This window comes from Scatophagus argus, chromosome 16 (genome assembly GCF_020382885.2).
Source record: "Scatophagus argus isolate fScaArg1 chromosome 16, fScaArg1.pri, whole genome shotgun sequence".
Classification (NCBI taxonomy): Eukaryota; Metazoa; Chordata; class Actinopteri; family Scatophagidae; genus Scatophagus; species Scatophagus argus.
In genome coordinates this window covers 12,987,602-13,007,106 of record NC_058508.1, presented here as the reverse complement: position 1 = coordinate 13,007,106, position 19,505 = coordinate 12,987,602, and the positions used below count along the sequence as shown (strand labels likewise).

Sequence of the window (19,505 nt, the reverse complement as noted above, 5' to 3'; positions counted from 1 at the left end):
ACAACGGAGATAAGACAGTCTCATTTCTCTGTGGACGATGCAGGGAATGGAAAGGCTGGACGATGCAACACCCTCAATCCATCATATCTGTCCTGGGTTAAAGGAGAATTTATCAAGCGGTATGAAGATATTCCCTTGTGTGTCCCGTGCAATTCAATTAAAGTGTCTGGATCAAGGCAGCACTCTCCTTGACCTGTGGGACTGTTGGTGTGGGGGGCGTGGAGCGGAGGTGGAGACCTTTTAATTAGCCCGACTCTCTTCGGGCTTTCGTCGTCTGCCATTCAGAAGAGGGGCCGAGCTGCCGAGGGCAAACTTCAGAGAAAGGGAAGGAGTGGACGGCTCTCCTTACGCTCTGCTCAAGGCTGGATTTTCTGTTTCCCAGCTGTAACACAGAATCCTGCCAGGAACCGGCGCGGTCGGGATATTTGGACAACTGGATTTTTCCTCGGGCGCACTGTGACGATGAATTTGTGTGTCTGTGGATACCACAACTCTGACCTAAGACTGGTTGGTGCATTGCATGGAGGAGTGTGTTTACACGCGAGTCATTGAGCTCTTGCAATAAGACCTAGACAGTTTATCGAGTATTTTCTGCACGGCGCATCTCATGCATTTGTCTCCTGCCGACCCGTGCACTCGGTCCCCTTTGGGTTTGAAGAAGCAGCGGTGGTGGAGACTCCTGAGTAGAAAGTCAGGAAAGGACGGGGCTCTATCCGCGGAAATACTCGCGATTAGGCCCAGCAACAAGGGACATGTGGGTATAAATAACCTTTTTGATGGAAATCTTTGCGCTCATTTTCCTGTTAACTGGAGCTGATCTGCGCCTTAGAATTAAAAACTTGCCTTTTCATTCAAGACGTCAAACAACAGATCTCGAGTCATAGCAAGCACCGGCGGAGGATGAGTTTTGGATGAAGTTGTGTTCAGACCTGAAAACAAAACCTGGATCCGCAGGCATTATTTCACACTGCCAGTGGAACTGAATGGAAGAAAAGCACATTTTAAGTGAATTTGACATTCCACACTTACGGTAATCACAACTTCTCAAGAATCCCTTTAAAAGCCTTTTTTCCCACCTTTTTGGTGTTTCTTTTTTAACTTTCCCTTTACGCACACATATTTAGTAATTCTCTCCAAATATTTTTCCAATGTGTAAGCAGCTGAGTGGACTTGGACTGGAACAGAGCAGGCAGCAAGTGAACCTTGCAGTCTCATGTGCGTCAAAACAGACGGGAATGTAGAGGAATGCAAGGATTGACGTCAAGAGGTGCAATAATGAACTATTCAAAATCCCTGGAAGGCTTGTTGGTGTTTCTACAGCCACTACACTGCTAACTGGGTGGACTTTTGAGTGAAAAGGTTTTTGTCTGTCCTTTTGTCACTTTTTAAGAGTGCACAGTAATTGCCCTGGTTGTTATATTGTGGCTCCATACTTTGTCTACTTTCTTTACAATAACTGTCCCTTCTGCATAGTCTTTGATTTTGGATATATTTGAAAAGCAACATGGCATCCCCCCAACATCAACAACTACTGCCTCACAGCACAGAAGTGAGCTGTGACTCAAGTGGAAATGGAGGCGTCTCAGTGAGGATTGGCAGTAGTGTCAAACACAAGCATGGAGGTGGGCCGCTGGGTTCAATCGGGGGAGGATTCATTGGTGTATCCAAGCACTGCAAGTACAGCATCTCCTCCAGCTGCAGCTCCGGAGAGTCTGGAGTTAGGAGGCCAGTGGTCAAGAGCTTTCGCACACATAAGAAGATGCCTCAGCTTTTTGAGAGATCTGCTGGTCATTTCTGGGACCCAAAGTTTGACTCTTCAATCCTGGAGGAGGCCTGTAGAGAACGGTGTTTCCCTCAGACACAGCGGCGCTTCCGCTATGTGCTCTTTTACCTGGTTGCCGTTAGTCTCCTCTGGGGTTTATACTTTGCTGCCAACCCTTCCCGCTGTGACAGGACTGCCTTTCTCATTCCCACTGCGTCATTCCTTCTTTTCTGTCTCCTCCTCTTCCTCTTAACTTTTACTAAGCTCTACTCTCGCTGTTACAACCAAGCATCTCTATTGCTCATTTTTACAACTTTCATCCTGACCCTGGCTCCCCAAATCCAGACATCAAGCTTTAGAGACCCGGAGGCTCCCACACCTGCACTCGATGTGGAAGAGTTCAGTGGCATGGGACCCACATACAACCTATCCTATGACAAGCTTGTGGGAGGTAATACCTGGTCCCCCTGCCTTTCTCCTGTAGGCACCTTCTCCCTCTGCATTGAAGTTCTTATGTTGCTATACAGCGTTCTCCATGTTCGCCTCTATGCTTCTGTCCTGCTCGGGCTTCTCTACTCTGTCTTTTTTGAGAGTTTGGGCTGGCTGCACCTGACACAGGTAGGGGATAACTGGACCCTAGCCTCTCAATCAGACTGGGATACATTAAGGTGGCTGGGCCCAGCTAAAGCTCTGCTCCACCTCTGTGCCCACGCCATTGGCATCCACCTATTCATCATGTCTGAGGTGCGGTCACGAAGCACCTTCCTTAAAGTGGGACAAGCTATCATGCATGGCAAAGATCTGGAAGTGGAGAAAGCCTTGAAGGAGCGAATGATCCACTCTGTTATGCCCAGAATCGTGGCTGATGAACTGATGAAGCAGGGAGATGAGGAGATAGGTGATAATTCTGTTAAACGATATTCCACCAGTGGTGCAGCAGCCGCCATCTCAAGCCCTAAAAACAATAAACGCAAGAAAACTTCCATCCCTCGAGGTCAGATCATCTTCAGACCCTTCAACATGAAACGAATGGAGCCAGTCAGCATCCTCTTTGCAGACATTGTGGGCTTCACAAAAATGTCTGCCAACAAATCAGCTCACGCCCTTGTTGGGCTCCTAAATGATTTATTTGGGCGTTTTGATCGACTCTGTGAGCTCACTGGCTGCGAAAAGATCAGTACCCTAGGAGATTGTTATTACTGTGTGGCTGGTTGTCCTGAACCCAGACCAGACCATGCCTATTGCTGCGTCGAGATGGGCCTGGGCATGATTCAGGCTATTGAACAGTTCTGCCAGGAGAAGAGGGAGATGGTGAACATGAGAGTGGGTGTCCATACTGGCACTGTACTGTGTGGTATCCTGGGCATGAAACGCTTCAAGTTTGATGTTTGGTCAAATGATGTCAACCTTGCCAACCTAATGGAGCAGCTGGGAGTAGCTGGGAAGGTCCACCTTTCAGAGGCCACCGCCAACTTCCTGGATGAGCGCTTCCAGTGTGAAAGCGGACAAGTCCTCGAGAGAATAGGACAGAGTGTGGTGGCTGACCAACTCAAAGGTAAGTGCTCAGTGAAAAAAATGAATTGTCAATGACCATGCCAAGTAGAGATGTAGTCAGTGTTGCTGTTTTTCCCCCCCCCAGAGTTATTTCATGTCATAACTCCCTTTTTATTTTGGTTTGCAGTGTGAAAAAGGTAACCTTTTTTTTTTATCAAGGATAATTCAGCTCCAAGGTCAGCAACGGTCTACAAATTGGCTGCAACAATGAGACATGCTGCAGTTGCTCCTCCAGGAACCCACAAATTCCTTTAGACATTTTAAGTGTTTAAGTTCATGCTCCTCTGTCATGCCAAGAGGAGATATTTACTTATGCCAGCATATCAGCAATTCACCCCCTATGTGGATCACAGCAGTGGTGGGGGAGCATTTGCATTGGTCAAGGTCAACTCTGGCTTTTAGCATCATGTATTGCACCCAGCACAGATGGGTTGGCAAGGTTTGGAGTCTGTTATAAGTGTCCTCTGTGGTGCTGGTATTATGTGACTGTATCACAGACAGACGCCATCTTCTTTCCGATTCTTCCCTCCAACCTGTCTCTAACCAGTCTTTGTTCTCTTGTTCGGTTACATTACCTTCCAGATGTCCTCAATGTGTCCCGTTCTCTTAACTTCGCTGTGAACCCCAGGGACTGCTTCACAACTTAATACAACTGTCATCTTCCCTAAAAGAGATTTGCCCGCAGCTTTATCCTCACCTCTCTATCTTGTCCTCTCTTTTACGGTGCCTCTGAACTGCTTGAGCATTGCTTTTATTTGATACATTTATGCAAATCGCCTCAGTGTAACTAAATGTTGCTGTAATGGCTCTTTTCATCATTTAAGGCGTGCTGAGCCATTATCATCCAAGTGAAGTGACAGTGTCTGACTCAGGTATTGCAGGTGGTGTCCATCTGCCCTTTCGCATTAGCATTTCAGGTTTATTTTTGTTTAAATAGATGATGAACATGGTTATTTGAAGGCTGCATGTCTGATTTTGTACAATGCATTGTTTGCATGAACTGGTAATTTACACAAATTAGCAATTCAGGTATAATATTAATAAATTTTGCATCAAGAGGTTTTATGCCTGTGGGACTTTGCACAGATTTACATCATTTTGACCTGGAAATCATTCTTGTGACCTGTGAAGAAACAGTGAGCGAAGGCACCTTCTGCTTACCAGTCTGCCGGAGTGATCAATGGGCTTGCATTTTCCCCTCATCTGTCAGAGATAAATGAGTAACTACCACTCCTGGTCTTGCTCCTCTTTCTTTTTTGTAACATCCACAGTGTCATCACTCCCTTCCTTCTTCTCCCATTTCTCCTGTGCTCCTTTCTTGCCTTCACTCCTCTTCCCCTCCTGAGATTTGTCCTCTCTCACTAAATCTGCTGTGCCAGTCAGGAGAGAGCTGTTCTCCACTGCTCTAAAATTCTCTCCACTGTCTGGCTCAGTCTGTGTTAATCTCTTGGGTAACATTGCAGCTAGGCATGGATCGTGGCTGGGTCTGGTCCCTGTTGCCTAACTCAGAAGTAAATTGTTCTGACCTAGGCACGGTGATCGCTGTGTAGCTGTCTATGTATTTTTGATGACGTTTTTTAGTCAGTGTATGATGTTTCACTTTCTCACAAAGTTTTTGGCTCATGAGTGTTTTTGCAATTAGACTATAGGGTCATCTTTTGTTGTCTCATCCTGTAAGTGTAACAGTTTGAACTTTCTCACTAGAGCTTCCTCCTGTAATTATAAGCTATTTGTGGCTCATTGTTGCAGAGGGTCACATGTGCAACAGCCATGTGTGGTTAGCTGAGTGTTATAACTGCATCCTGTTGGTCCTCAGCCATGACCCGAGTCCTGTGGTTCTAGCAACAAATGGAAATGTGTTGGCTCAGTTTACATCCCAGTGGGCAACTGCTGGTGTTTGATGTTAAGTAAGACAGTTTGACCACCTTGCACTTATCTTTGAGGCTCTGCCTAATGATTAGTTTCATTACTTCTTAATCTCATAGTCGTTTATCTGATGAATTTTTTAATAGTTTAGTCAATGAGGAGTAGTGAAAAAAAGTCTTCAGTGTAACAGTGCAAAGCCCAAAGATATTTTACTTACAGGGATGTAACGAGAGAGAAAATTAGAAAAGCAACAAAATCTCATTTTTGAGAAGCTAGGAACAGTGATATTTGGCATTTTTGCTTGAAAATAATTTAAAGATTTAATCAACATCAAATGTGTTGACATATTGCCTTTTGATCAACTAACTGAATATTTCAGCACATTATTTTAGCATAAAGAATAATTAGTTAATCTGGTAATTATTTTCTCAATTAACTGATGTGAATGTCTGTTACAGATTGGTCAGGCCCCAGCTGTCGGTTAACAATACTGTAAAAAATAAAACGGTAACTAATCCTCACGCTGCAGCTGCTTGAACCAGATGGTAGCAGATTGATTTTATGCTAGTTGACTAATCTAATAAATTCAGCTCTAGTTTCTAACATTCTATTCATGATTAAATGATCAATCAGTTAATTAAAAAAAATGACTGACATGATAATCACAATTCAAAACACAATTCAGCCCATTTGAAGGACACGCTGAGGTGACCTGAACAGAGCACTCTTCCCTTGTGTGTTTGTCTGTATAAAGACACGTGAGGACAGATCTTATTGTGTGGTACGTTTTCCTTACTGGAAATGGGAGCTATATTTGGCTCAGTTTCCCTGAAAAAGACTTGTCTATGTCCTTCCTTTGTGCTTAATGCAGAATGATGGCACCTACCAGATAGTCAGTGTGGCCCTATTATCTCTCTGGTGACGACCGCAGAGATCCAGTGATATTTTTTTTTCTCCTTTTCAACCAGCATTTGTTTCCAGGGAAAATGAAATTGTTTGCTGGGTTTGTGTGTTTAGAATAATGAAAGAATGTGACAAAGATGTGACTGCGTGAAACAGGTGAACATACATAGAATTATCACCTGAATCTGCGTGTCACCTCAGCAGTATGGAGTGAGTGAACAGCCAATCAGAGTGGTTTCTCTAACTGACGGGTCAATTCATCATGCTTGGCTGTTGGAAAGGCCGCCAACACTCAGCGACATTGGTGTTGGCCTTTTATGTCATAGCCCTTATAGAGTCCTGACCTCGTGCTGTTACGTTGTACGTGGGATGACATCCAGAAATGTTCCAATGCAAGTACAAAGAAAAGGCAATGTGTGGAGGGCTTGCTTTAGAGAAATTACCTTTGCATGAGTTGAAACATTGTTCTTCCCTTGATTCTCCTGCTGTGAATCTAGCTGTTGCTCAGGTTAGCTCAATTTAAATGAGTTAAGAAAAAAGGAAAAAAAAAGGTGAAATGACCAGTTGTCTGTCCAGTTTGATTCATTTGAGCATCTGACATCTCTTTCATATAATTGCGCAACCCACTTTTAACTAGTACTCATTATGCACAGGGTTCTTCTCACCCTCAAGGTAAAGCATGTTCTCAGATTCAGTTTGACCTTTTCTAACTTAGCTGCTGAGCAAAGCCGCGCTGTGCAGCTAGGTACAGTATATCCCTTCCCGACCTGCACTCTCCTCTCTTCACCCTGCAGGAGAGCTCTAATAAAGCGAGACTGGGTAATCTCCTTGGCTAACATGATTAATGTTAGTAATTCTCCATCATTATATCTTCCACACTAGCCTGGTGTTATGCCGACTCCAAACATATCAGCTGCCTGCCAGCCAGTTGTTTTTACCACAACGAATGATATTGATTGTCTATAATGAGGCTGTCATGGCTGTGTTTATTTATGATGAGGCAACATGAGAGGTTTTCATGTCATACGGATATCAGAAAGAATCAACCAAAGCCAGGGGCTGCTGTGGCTTTAAGACAGAAGATAATATGTATTCTGGTCCACGAGACGTTAATTTGCTCAAATTCCTTGTCCACCTTTAATTCTTCAGAACAATAATTGATTAGCTCCATTGGAATTGATTCAACCACATAGCAGAACTTAGCTGCAAATAGACCTGGTGATGAATGTCCCGTGTTCATTCACTCTAACCCTATTACTTCATGCTCTGCAGCAGGTATTAGTTATCGGGAGAACCATTTGTGCTTTCGGGAGACTCACATTCATGCACCCATTCACATTCACACATCCCTCCCCTTATCCTTTCAGTGCTATTGTATAGGGATGTACTGTCAGCATATAGTATTTGCCTGAAGCTCTGTTGTGAATTACTTATAATGGGTACTACCTGTGACCTTGACCATGATAGAGGAGGCTGGTTTTGAGGCAGCAATCAAAGATGCAGGGATGGAGTAATGAAAGAGAGAAATAACTAGACAGGGTAAGTAGATGCAGTGCTCTTACGTATGGTCCAATTCGGCCTTCCGGGACTCTTCTGGGACGCTTGGTCCGATGAATGGTTGTACTAAAGAGCAGAACAGCAGCAGCTTTGCCTTTATTAAGCCACTGAGCTCCAGTTTGAATCACAACCAGTGAAAGGGAGCCTGTACACATTTAAGCCTTTGGATTTCACACCTGAAGTGCTGTGTGTGTGTGTGTGTCTGTTTGTGTGCTGTCGGTCTACACACTGCTGTACTTGACAAAAAGTTAAACAGATTGGCTTCTTCACCCTAATATATACACAGCTGTCTTCTCCCCCTGCCAGCTATCAAAATACCTGGCATAATTTTCGTCTAGACTCTTGAGTCCAAATCAGTATGCACACACAGCATTCAGTCCCACTGTAGAAAGACAGGGGTGGTGGGTGGGGGTTTGATACTGAAGTGAAGTGTTCTGAGTGGAGTGGCTTACAGTTAGAAGGGACCAAATAGGAGCAGGCACAGAGGTAGAGCATGGTTAGGCTGTTGGGGTGGTTTATAAATCCAGTGGTAAACAGATCGCGGGATTTCTATTAAGTCTGTGAGGGGAACGTCACTCATCAGAGGCTTGCAAGGTAACGAAATAGCCAGGGGGACTCTAAGGGGCTGTGTTGTATTGCAGTGACCAACCCCTGCCTAGAACACCTTGGCTCTGCATGGTAGATTACTACTCTGCCAATAGAGTGATGGCATAATACATCACACTGCATTGTAGAGTATCGGCCTGTACTGCGTATTATAGTTCAACACAGCATGGCATTGTAGCCCGCAGTAACACAATCTCACCATTAATCATCTTTGGCCTTATCATACAGAGTGAGTCTGCAGAGCCTCAGGATCCCTTGTCATGCTCTGCAAACATGGGCCCATTGTGGCAAGGTTATTGAAGGTCTATGATGTGGTAATTAGCTGGATTTTACAGCTGCAGTCATTTAGGTTATCTGCTGTGTCACGCCGTTACTCAGCAGGATTGAACTACCTGTACTCTTTCAGGTCTGTACAGCAAGCGTAGCGCTTGCTGCTTCAACCCAGCAAGCGATAAAAGATTTGTACTCAGGAGGTGTAATGAGTTTCTGGATCAAGAGCAGAAAAGCAGAAAGCATATTATGCCAAAGGACTGCACAGCCCAGTGAGCTTTCCATTGAACTGATACTGCTGGAGATTTTCCTCTGAACACCTATGTATCCTGTTGTACTCCACTTAATCCTGACAAGTGTCACCGAACCCGGCAAACCTCCCAGTCCCCCTGTAGGGGACAGCTGTCCTATTGGTTCAATGGTGAAGTGTTCTGCCTCTACCTACTCTGACAGAGATGACCCAGGGCGAGGTGGATGAGAGAGCCCGATATCAGCGCCACCACTGTCTGTCTGATAAGGAGCAACACATGCGAGCCTGTAGAACAAACACAGCACGTGTAGCATGTGGCGAAGGACATGCCATCTTTCTGCGTCGTATGCAATCATGTAGGTTCACAAGCAAAGCAAAGTGAAACAGAAAAATTTACTTAATTCAGTATATTAAGTACACACAGAAAATCAGTATCAGTGGCTGTGCAGGATAAAGTCCGGGTGACCTCTTAGCAGTTGGAGATATTCTCTATGGATTTTGATGCTGCTTACAAAACCACCAGCACCACAGTAGAATTGGCATCAGTTGTTAATGACATAATAATGTTGTAAGTCAATCTGTTATCAATAAAAGTAATAACATACTAATGTTGTCATCACAATCAGAATTGGGTTTTATTGACCAAGTCAGCTAGCACAGACAAGAAATTAGTTTCTGGCCGTTGGAGTCCATAAATAAACAATATACAATACACATTGATGTACCATTGTGATATTGTTGCAAACGCACTGTAGACAAAGACATTTTCTTGTGTGTAAATGTGTTTTGAAAGCATCTGCAACATAATTGTCGTCACATTATTGAGCTTGAGTTGGAGCTGTAGTAATTAGCTGATGGATCAAAAAATCGATAGAGAAAATTAATTGCAAGCTAATTAAAGTTTAGTTGTTTCAGAACAAAAAGCACAAAATGTCTTGTAAATTACAGTCAATCCAAAAAAAATAAAAAAAAATCAACATATATATGTCTAATCACATTAAGCCCTGGTCTGAGTTATTAAATATGTTGATTTGATACATCAAGGTGATACTGTTGATTTGGTTGACCTAGTTGTAATAGAGTAATAGAGACTTACTTAAGGCGTGTCACAAATAACCATTTGTTACCCTGGACGTCTCGTATGGTGAAGTGGGAGAGTAATGTGCTTTTGATGCACCACCTTTCAGCTGCGCCATTAACTACCATTAAACTGTTACAGGTGAGCTAATGTAGTGCAGCCAAGCGGTGCTCTGTTGTGTGCAGGTGGTCACATGACAGATATTTACTTTGTCGTTTATGAGTAGTGGAGGATGGTGGTGTTATTGAGCGTAGTGTACATGATGTCTTAGTTATAGGCACTACATTGTTTCCTGTCCTCAAATGACAAAGTGTATTGTTAGCTCACAAAGAGCTTTCCTTGTGGTGACGTGATTTCTCAGAATTGGACTTTTTCACAACTGTAGGGGACAAAGAAAATCTCATCTCTGATATGTTTTAACTTAATGTCAGCATGCCTCAGTGTAGTTTGTAATCATCTTGCTGTTCTCTCCTTCATTGCACACAGCAAGCCAGTCTGTTATCAAACACCGTAGTAGTTTTCACACATCCAACTGCACTGAGATCTGCTTGCATACCCTTCCGCAAACATAGAAAACAAAGAAAAGAAAGCTGAACACAGAAAGCAGAAAACAAGACAGGCAAGTAAAGATAAGAGCTAAATGCTGAGTGAGACAGAAAGATGGATAGAGTTGTTCCTTCAGGTTCGCACTGTTCACGTCTCCACCTGGTTCACAGTCATAACACCATCCTCAGCACAACGCATGGGAAAGAATGTTTTCCCATCTGCAGCAACACACACACATGCACACATACACACATTTACTGACACACACACACACACACACACACTCCAACTCTGCACCCTGGGCCCGCCAAGGCTAATTGCCATGGCAACGGGCCATTGAAAGGGGCGAGGGTCAGGTTGAAACTGGAGACTCTTTTTTGATAGGATTGTTATTCTGACTGGGGAAAAAAGGGGCCAAATTGACTTTATTCAGCTGAAGCTCTGGCTGTCATGTGGTGGTAAAAGCCAAGCGGAGGCCTATATTTGTGTGAGCCCAGCAAGGATAAGCTGAACACGTGCAGCGATGCCTCACCACCGCAGCTCTAAAGGACACCCACACACATAACTTATTCTGACTCTCAAAGATCCGTAAACCTTGACAAAATGAAGGAAATCTGAAAGCATCTCTGTGTGCCTTTCTCTGGCTGTTGCTACCTCACTGTATTTTCGATACTTAGATCTCTAGGTGCAGTGTGAGTTGAGCTGCACATGGGCCTAAGCTTGTTCTCCTTGATGCCTTTCAGATGCTTGGGTGATAAATTGCTATCATGAGTCACTGATGCATCCTCAGCTTTTCTCCTGTGTGATCAAAGGTGCAGAGAATGCCAGCACTTCTTATAACGGACGCACATGAGCTTTTACTGACATTGACAGATGGAGCTCACCGTTGAGGTGACACACACAATAACCCCCTCCCACCTTCCTGTGTACACACATTCGCAGCCACTTTTTGCACTTGTGCAAACTCCCACACATGGAGCCGCACCCTATCCGTGTTCGTGGGACTCGTTGGTGTGCACGTCAGGTGTGTGTGTCTGTGTGGGTCTGCGTAATAAATGGCTGTGTGAATTATGAATGAGGGGAGATGATGGGGAGCCAGTCCACCCTGAAGCCTGCTACTGCACTCAGCCTGCATGGATTAACTGTGTGTGTGTGTGTGTGTGTAATGTACAGTGAAAGTGTGTTTGCCTCCATGATTTTTTTTAATTTGTATCTGTTATAAATGCATGCCTAAATATTTTATTATTAGCAGCACAGGACATGAAGTTAATTTATAGAGGCCAGTTTTATGTTTATATTCACTTTCCTGTTACCTTTTCTGAACCAGTCTGTCTTCTGTATATACAGTATTTATCTGCAGCTATTAATCTTGAATCTTCCTTCTCCCTTACACTTTTTTTCAGTCATTTTAAATCATGTACGATTTGTTGCCAAAGTAACCCAAAATAATCGATGAGAAAAGTCAATGCACAAACAATTAGTCAAATAATTAATTAAACACTTAACAGAGAGAGCTGGTTAAATTTGAGGTTTTGCTTACTTTTGTCTGTCATGCTATCATCAAGCTTTTTTTTTTTAGTTCTGGTTACTGGTACAGGCATACATTGTTAATTGAAAAGACCAGAAATTTGACTGAAAAAAACCTGATATAAATAGATTGATCAATATCTTAATATCTATTATGTTTTGAATTTTGATAACTTATATTATTTTGATATGGATCCCATAAATTAGTCTTTTGCTTTTTGACCAAGAAATGTAAAAATGAGTGGGACATTTTAAAAAATAAAGTTGTCTGTGTTTTAAATTATGTATGAATGTCTTATAACTGATCAGCTGACATATGCACCAATACCGATATGTCTGCCAGAAGGTAATATCAGCTTCAGTGGATGGCTGGTGTTTCTGGGTCCTCCCTCATGTGAACTGAGCTCCCTGCCTCAGGCTCAGCTCCCTCCATTCACTTCAGGGTGGGACAGCCCTCCTGCATCCCCTCAAGCTGTCAGCGGCTCTTCCATCCACTGACTTTATAGCCCCAGGAATCTCCCATGCTGTTATTGCTAAAGGCCATTGCTGACTTATTGCATGTATTTGTGTGTGTATGTGTGCACGCGTGTGCGCGTATGCGTGGATGTGCTAAATAGATGACATATTCCCGGCAGAGGTATTTCCCCATCCTTTTATCGCTTTCAATCTGTCCCCTTTCATGTCACTTCCCCTTCCTGCCTTCCTATCTGTTCTTTCTGTTGTCCTGTACCCTCCATCTTGCTTCTGTCTCATTCAGTAAATGCTGAGTAGGAGTGCTGCCTCTGCTGTTTTGCAAATGACACCTTCATCAACAAACATTACAGCAGCGCTTATCTTAACAGGCTGCATATCAAATTGTTTCCGGTTCTTTCTCTCTGTGCTTGACCGTGAGATTTTAACGAACCTGTCATTCTGCTTTTTTTTAAGCGAACGCAGGTCAGCAGTGCAAACGGCCATCAACATGCATAGAGCATAGTCTTTGTCTTAAGCAGAATACAATTCGGAGATTTCTATGATGAAATCTAAGCTCGTAGTTAGCAACTTCATTTACTCCTGCTGTATCCCTGACTGGCTTTAGATCAGGAGTAGTCAAAGAGAGGCACAGTGCTCAGCAGAAGATCTAGCACTGGCACTAGCATTTTCATCATCAATCCCCACTAAAGATGCCATTAGTCAAAATGTCGAGTAAGCAAAGTATGTGGCATTAAAGCAGAAGAGGATAAGAGCAGTGGAATATGAGAGGGAGGGAGATGTTTGTCTGTGTAGGCTGTTTGCTGTGATCATTTACCCAGAGCCACAAACTCAGTTCACTGTTTAATCAATATGGGGAGTGCTGCTCATAGCTGGGGGTCAATATCATGTCAGGTCGAGATAATTCAGCATGTGATGAAATCAAATGTTGGTTAGAGGCTTGAATGTCACAGAAAATCTGTTTTTTCTTATTTGTTTGAACTACTGACCAGAAATTAATTATAAATTGTTTCCTTTTTTGTGGTAATTTCCTTTTTTTCCTCATCATCATGGAGAAGACCAAAAGGAAAGGGTATAAAGTATCAGAAGTACTCTAATAAAGCATATTTTCTATTTATATGTAGAGATTTTAATGATAGTTTTCAGCTCCCTGAGCTGGAAGTTTTCCTTTGTGGGTATAGATAACGCTCCCATTTCTTGTGCTAAATAAAGCATTTAAAAACTCACTGTTTGATCTGAAAAATACATGGCCTCAGAGCTAGAATTCATCAGTTTTGCAATGCTCATAAAAAGTTGATGTTTTGGAGATTTTGTACTTCTTATCCTGGAGTTTGATGAGTCCTGTCTCAGGATTTCAAGCCGTGTTTCAAGTCAGAAGAGTTGCCGAATTACAGAAGAGTCATGCTGTCACCAATAAGAGGCAGATGAAAATGGAGTGGGGGGGCATTAGCATTCAGAGAAGCATGCAGGGTGCAGAATTTGACAGAGGAGAGAAAGATGGTGTAAAAAGAAAAGAGACGTAAAGTGAGTCTGAGCTTTTGGGTTGATGTCAGCCTATGTGGTGCTGTCTGATGTCAGCTCAGACGCAGAAAGACACGGCGTTACAGTGATTGACAAAACAGTGAGAAAATACAGGCCGCTGAGCACAGGGTGAGGGGGGATTTAAAGATTTTGGAGGGATGTCAACTGTATCTGTTGTTCAGCCAACAGACCATGGCAGCCTGGGACTGTCAAGGATGGAGGCACAGAATACAGAACAGGCACAGATACAAGACAGACACAGCCAAGTGAGAGTTAAAGTCTTTGGAGAGATGTCAAGTGTTTGGTTTTGTGTGAGCCGTGATGGGGCCAGATTGAAACCAAAAAAAAAAAACAGGCCAAATATGGAACTTTTGTTTTTGTCCCACCCCTGTTTACAGCGACGAGAGGGGAAGAGGGACGAGAGAGGGGAAGTATATTGATTGCGACGGGAAGAGTGACCTCAGAGTGGCTTGTTTTGCTGGGACAGGTGTGTTTGTGTGTAAGGAGAGAAGTACTCTGACGTAATTCACCGTTTAGAGACGTGTTTTTGTCCCAAACGCGGGGAGCTAATGTGCTGAGAAAGCCCAGGTGGTGTGCCAGACTTGCTGTTTCTTTTTATGAACTCAGGCTTATGTAACTCAAGAGGTCATCATAGCTTATCTGGAGTCTCTGAGCGTTTGTATGAGTTTAGCTGCACTTCACTGAGTTTGATGTGTACATGGTAGGCATGATTTCTGTTGTATCCAGGCTTTAACACCAATTACAAATGTTTGGTGCTACTTGAAAATGTTTGCTTTGCTTGACTTGACTTGAGATAACCTTACTCCAGCATCATAATATAGTTTAACATGCAGTCAACAGTCAACTTGCGTCCCATTAAATGATACACACACATGCACCACTTCTGACCAGTTGAACCAAACTTTTTTCCCATTTATTGTATAGAATACTTTTCTTTTTTTTGAATCTCAATCATTTACAGCTTGAAAAGCAGTCTTAGGTTGGGGAACCACTTAAGTATGATAACTCAAACAACAATGTGTTTACTTTAAAGTCCAGCTTGCAAATTGAATATTTCCATAAAGTAGTCCTGCTTTCTGATTTGCAGCTTAGCTGACAATGGCCTAATTGAGCCAGGGATATTCAAGGAACAGCTAGCTTGATGGAAACTATAGTATATCAAGTATATCAAAATCTCGTCAGATTGACAAAGCTCTGCTGGTTTATGGTATCATTACATCTCCCAGTCACGCTGTTGTCCTCTTTACGTATGTAGCAAATGGAGCAAACTGTGAGACATCCTCTCCTCTGTATTATTCAGAAGTCTTTTGAAACATCTCCACTCGACATACTCCGACAGAGGAGAGAGTCTGCCCTAATTTGACGTGGCAGATGGGTCTTCTCACCTTCTTACGTGCCCTTCAGTGTCTCAGAAGTAACCTGGGCTCAGCAGAAGTGTTCAGCTAAGGAAAGTCAACACTTCCTTCACTCCTTCCCTCAAGTCCATCCCTAATTCAGGAGACACACGCAAACTCTCTGTCAGTCCTTTACTGTCAGAAATGACAGTGTGAGTCCCTCTGTGAATCCTTATGAAAAATGTATTATGTGTCTTTCATTTTTTCTGACTGAATTGGTTCACTCGCAGATCGCACAATCAAAATTTTTCATTCCACCCACACTAGGAATCAGCTCTTCCTTAGTCCACTCTTTCTCTCCTTGAATTGTTCCCAAAATCTCTGCAATCTCTCCCTCTTATCTCTAACTACTCTCCTCTATGAACCATGCTGCAATAATGAAGTCCTCTTAAACAGCCTGTCATACTGGACAGGTGTCCTCCTGTTCCTCCTGCCCTCTTCCCCCCCCGACAGGGACAGGATGTACAGTGTATCCCAAGACAGGGACGCAGTGGAGGAAGAAGGAGGAGGGGGGCTGCTGGCTGGCAGTGCCAACTGGCATGGAGAGCTGCCCAGCCCAGCAGTGCTAGTTTCTCTGTGCCACCTGCTTCACTGCCCTCCTGCTCCAATACCTGGCCCTGAAAGGCAAACCTGTCATTATTGGAAAGTGTGCGTGTGTGTGTGTGTGTGCTGATCCAAATACACTGCAAACTGTCCTTCTCTTTCCGTTGCCCTCTGTGCTCTCCTGCTTTTAGTAAACCTCAGTGGGGCAGCAGCATTTGCTGCTTAGTCCCACTTGGATTGCAAATGGCTTTTGAAAGGAAAGGTGTTGCTTTTAGATAAAAGACCAAAAAGTTTCATATTTGTGGTCACTGTGCCTGTAGAATTCATATGCTCGTTTTTTCCTTTTATTCACAAAATTTGTCGATTTTTCTTTTATTGTGTTGCATATCCCAAGGGTTTTCTTTTCTTTGAATAACAATGTGGCCTTCAGTGACCCTTCATTGTGTCTTTTTGGGTTCTTTGTTGTATACGGGTAAGTTTAAAGTTGTGCAGCAGCCAGACCTGGTGGTTTGCATTTCAGCTAATTAATTCTCTTGGCTCAGGGCTGATTGAGGGTTATATTAAATTGTCTGATTAGGCCACTGTTGCACCCACATTTTTTGTTTATGTTTTTAAAGTCTGCCCCTCTAAGTATCATGCAAAGAGGAGTTCAGGGGCAGTCATTGTCCCAGAAGAGCTTGTACGTGGTATGAAGAGGTGAGAAGAAGGGAGGCATATAGATGATGTGTTATTTGTTTGCAAAGTGCTTTTTTCAATGTTGCCCTCCTCTGTCCTAAACAAAGGGGCTTGGAGAGGCAGATAATGCGAATGGGCTCTCATGGGAAAAGGTTATCTACTGTTCCCTGTCAGCTGATAGCACAGGACAGGACACTTCAAGTCCCATAACGCCCAGAAGCTTCCACTAATGATGCTCTTCGATTAGTCCAGGGTCATCTGAAATGAAGAGACACCAACACACTCATGTACCTGTATCACAGATCATCAGACACGTGTGCACCAAGTGACCCACGCATAGTCAGACACACACAGCTGCAAATACACAAGAAACATCAATTGGAATACACAACATGAAGTTCCCTGACCTTTTTCCCTACTGCGAGGTCTTTTGAGCCCAGCTGTATTCTGTTGATGTTGGAGCCAGTTGAGGTGGACTGTGGAGCCTGTTGCTGGTTGGGCCAGTTTATCAGAGCCACAATTTACTGCCTGACAACACTGTAATTTCAGCTGCCAAGAGCTTTGGGTCATAAAAGACGAGAGATCGTCTTAGAACGGCCAAGAACAGGCGCCCAAACATCTGCAGACACTTGAACTCATGTCATCCCTTATCCAAACACGCAGATAACATACTGTGCACCTTTGGCAGACCTTGCATTCAATAAATCTTGCTCTTCTATGGCTGTCAGGACATATGAAGTGATTCCCTGAAGCAAGTGGTCTGACCACAAGAGGCAATCAATCTAACCTACATCCTTATTGGATTCCTGTCTTTTAGCACGACCCACGTTTCTCTTCTTGAGTCTGACAAAAGGGGACCGTTGAAATGTCTGAAATCAAGCCAGAAACACATTAATGTTGATATAAGTCAAAGCCTAACATCAAGTGATGGAGAGGGCAGGCCACAGCTGAGCTCCTGCCATCTCCCTCAGCTATCGGCTCACCTCCTTCGCTTTTGAGTTTTATCTTTGAGTTTGTGTTCACTTCTTATCCTGCTTGGTATTCATGTCTGGCATCTTGCTTTTTGGTTGTGTCTTTATTTATTTATTTATTTATTTATTTTACAGTCAGCCATTATTCTTTCATCCATGATTAAATTTTCTCTGCTCTCTCTGCCTTTCACCCTTTCTCTTTAGTAATGTGCGCAATATTTTCTGGCTTGAAAGACTTCATTATCTTTAATAAGCTGTTACAGTGTTGGCGAATAGAGGCTGAATGGTCCACTGATTTCTGTTTAGGTGGATTTGACTTGGTCCCTGTCTTATACAGTTTTAATATTACTCAGCAGGCACCATTTCGTATGAAGCAGATACAGAATTTGCATTAATCGTGAATCTAAATATATTAATAAATACAAGTGTGACTCACACACTTTAGTACTTTCAGTCCAAAATGGACGTGTTTCTTTGACTCAAATGCTTCAATCTGGCTTGCAGAAATCTCAGTGAACAAACAAGAACAAGTCACACCTATACAAATACAGTCATCAGGAAAATGAGACATCGTTTGACATTTCCTTGCTGGCTTACATACATCACTTCAAGATATCTGTGGTACTTACACAGCTGGGCAAAACACTGTGTGTCATGGTGACTCAGTTTTAATTAAGAGATACTGAGGGAGAGATGGAGGGAAAGAGAAAACGAAACGGAGGGAGAAAAGTAACCCTGTTGACCAAAGAGCAGAAGCAGAAGTCCTTGTATGTCATGGTGGGAGGCAGGGGAGAATTTGATTAGCAAACTAATGAAATCAGTCAACGCAGTGTTTGTGCATTGTGTGCGTCTATGTCTGTGACACACAGTCACACTCAAACAATCTCAGAGGCAGTCAAAAACTCCCTTCAGTTTCCTGTTGCCTCTTCTCGATGCTGTGCTATTCTGCATCACTGGTGCAGGGACTTAGTTCTTTGTTACTGCTGTTTACCGCCTTCATTTCCTATCCCTGAATCCTCATCCACCTGGCTATCGACCCAGCTACAGCGAAGCCGTCCATCCACACCTTGTTGTTGTGTTTATGTGTGTTTGACTGGGTGTGTAGGTGGTTGAAGGGGGTGTTTTTTTGTGAGAGTCTCATAATTGCGCTTGTGTTTACATCTGTCTCTTTGTGTGCATGTTTACTTATTTTTTGCCTACTTCTTGTGCTGCTGTTGCAATATTTATCCCGTACGTATTTTGTGTGTATTTGACTGTGTACCCTTGTGTTGTATGCTTGGCCCCTCTGTGTGTGTCAGAGAGTGCAGCCCCAGGGTCGTTCAGCACAGGCGAAGTAGTGGCAGGCCTGTCTGAAACACTTAGGGCAGACAATGCTCAGAGGCCAAGGTTGCAGCTTCACTGACAGTTGAATTATGTGGCTAAGCACACGGTCACAGGTACTTAGCCATGCTGTTGACATACACACACACAGATACCTGTTGATGTGATTGTGGTTTGTGACCACACAGTGCTGCAAGAGAGAAGGGGAGTTCAATCACATTTGCTCGTCATCTGGTCTCACTGGTATAACCATGTTTTCAGCAACAAAAACCAAAGCAGGAAGTGGGCCATATGTCTGCAGTGATTAAGTAGTGATTGAAATTTGCTCTATAAGTGCATCTTGGTGAGCCTGAGAGTGTAAAATATGCAGACTTGCAGGTACATTGGAAAGCAAGTTAAACAACGAAATAAAATCCCGATGTCGCCATGTTTTGTCATTGTCTTAAATAAACTGGCTCATTCAGAAGGCTGCATTTTTTTTGGCACAAACACACACATGTATCTTGTGAGAGTGATGGGAAATTAAAAACATATTAAAAGTAGGAGGATGCAGGTGTTAAAGATATTTTTTGGCCCTGGCCTGTTGTATCTGAAACTGTCTTGTGGTCACGGACACCCCACATCTGCACCTGTAGGATACATGAAAGCCAAATCACAACGCAGAGAAAAT

The 19,505-nt window shown here is 43.3% G+C and overlaps 1 protein-coding gene across 3 annotated transcripts in view; it reads left to right on the top strand.

The window, feature by feature from the left end:
- Positions 1–1,438: 1,438 nt before the first annotated feature.
- LOC124073723 (adenylate cyclase type 9-like) overlaps positions 1,439–19,505 on the top strand; it is a 28,722-nt gene continuing 10,655 nt past the window's right edge. For all 3 annotated transcript variants that reach the window (XR_006845716.1, XM_046416142.1, XM_046416141.1), the window contains exon 1: positions 1,439–3,317. Coding sequence is in view for 2 of the 3 variants with exons in the window: in XM_046416142.1 (XP_046272098.1) it covers positions 1,505–3,317 (1,813 nt within the window). In the remaining variant the exon portion in view is untranslated. The remainder of the gene's footprint in view (positions 3,318–19,505) is intronic.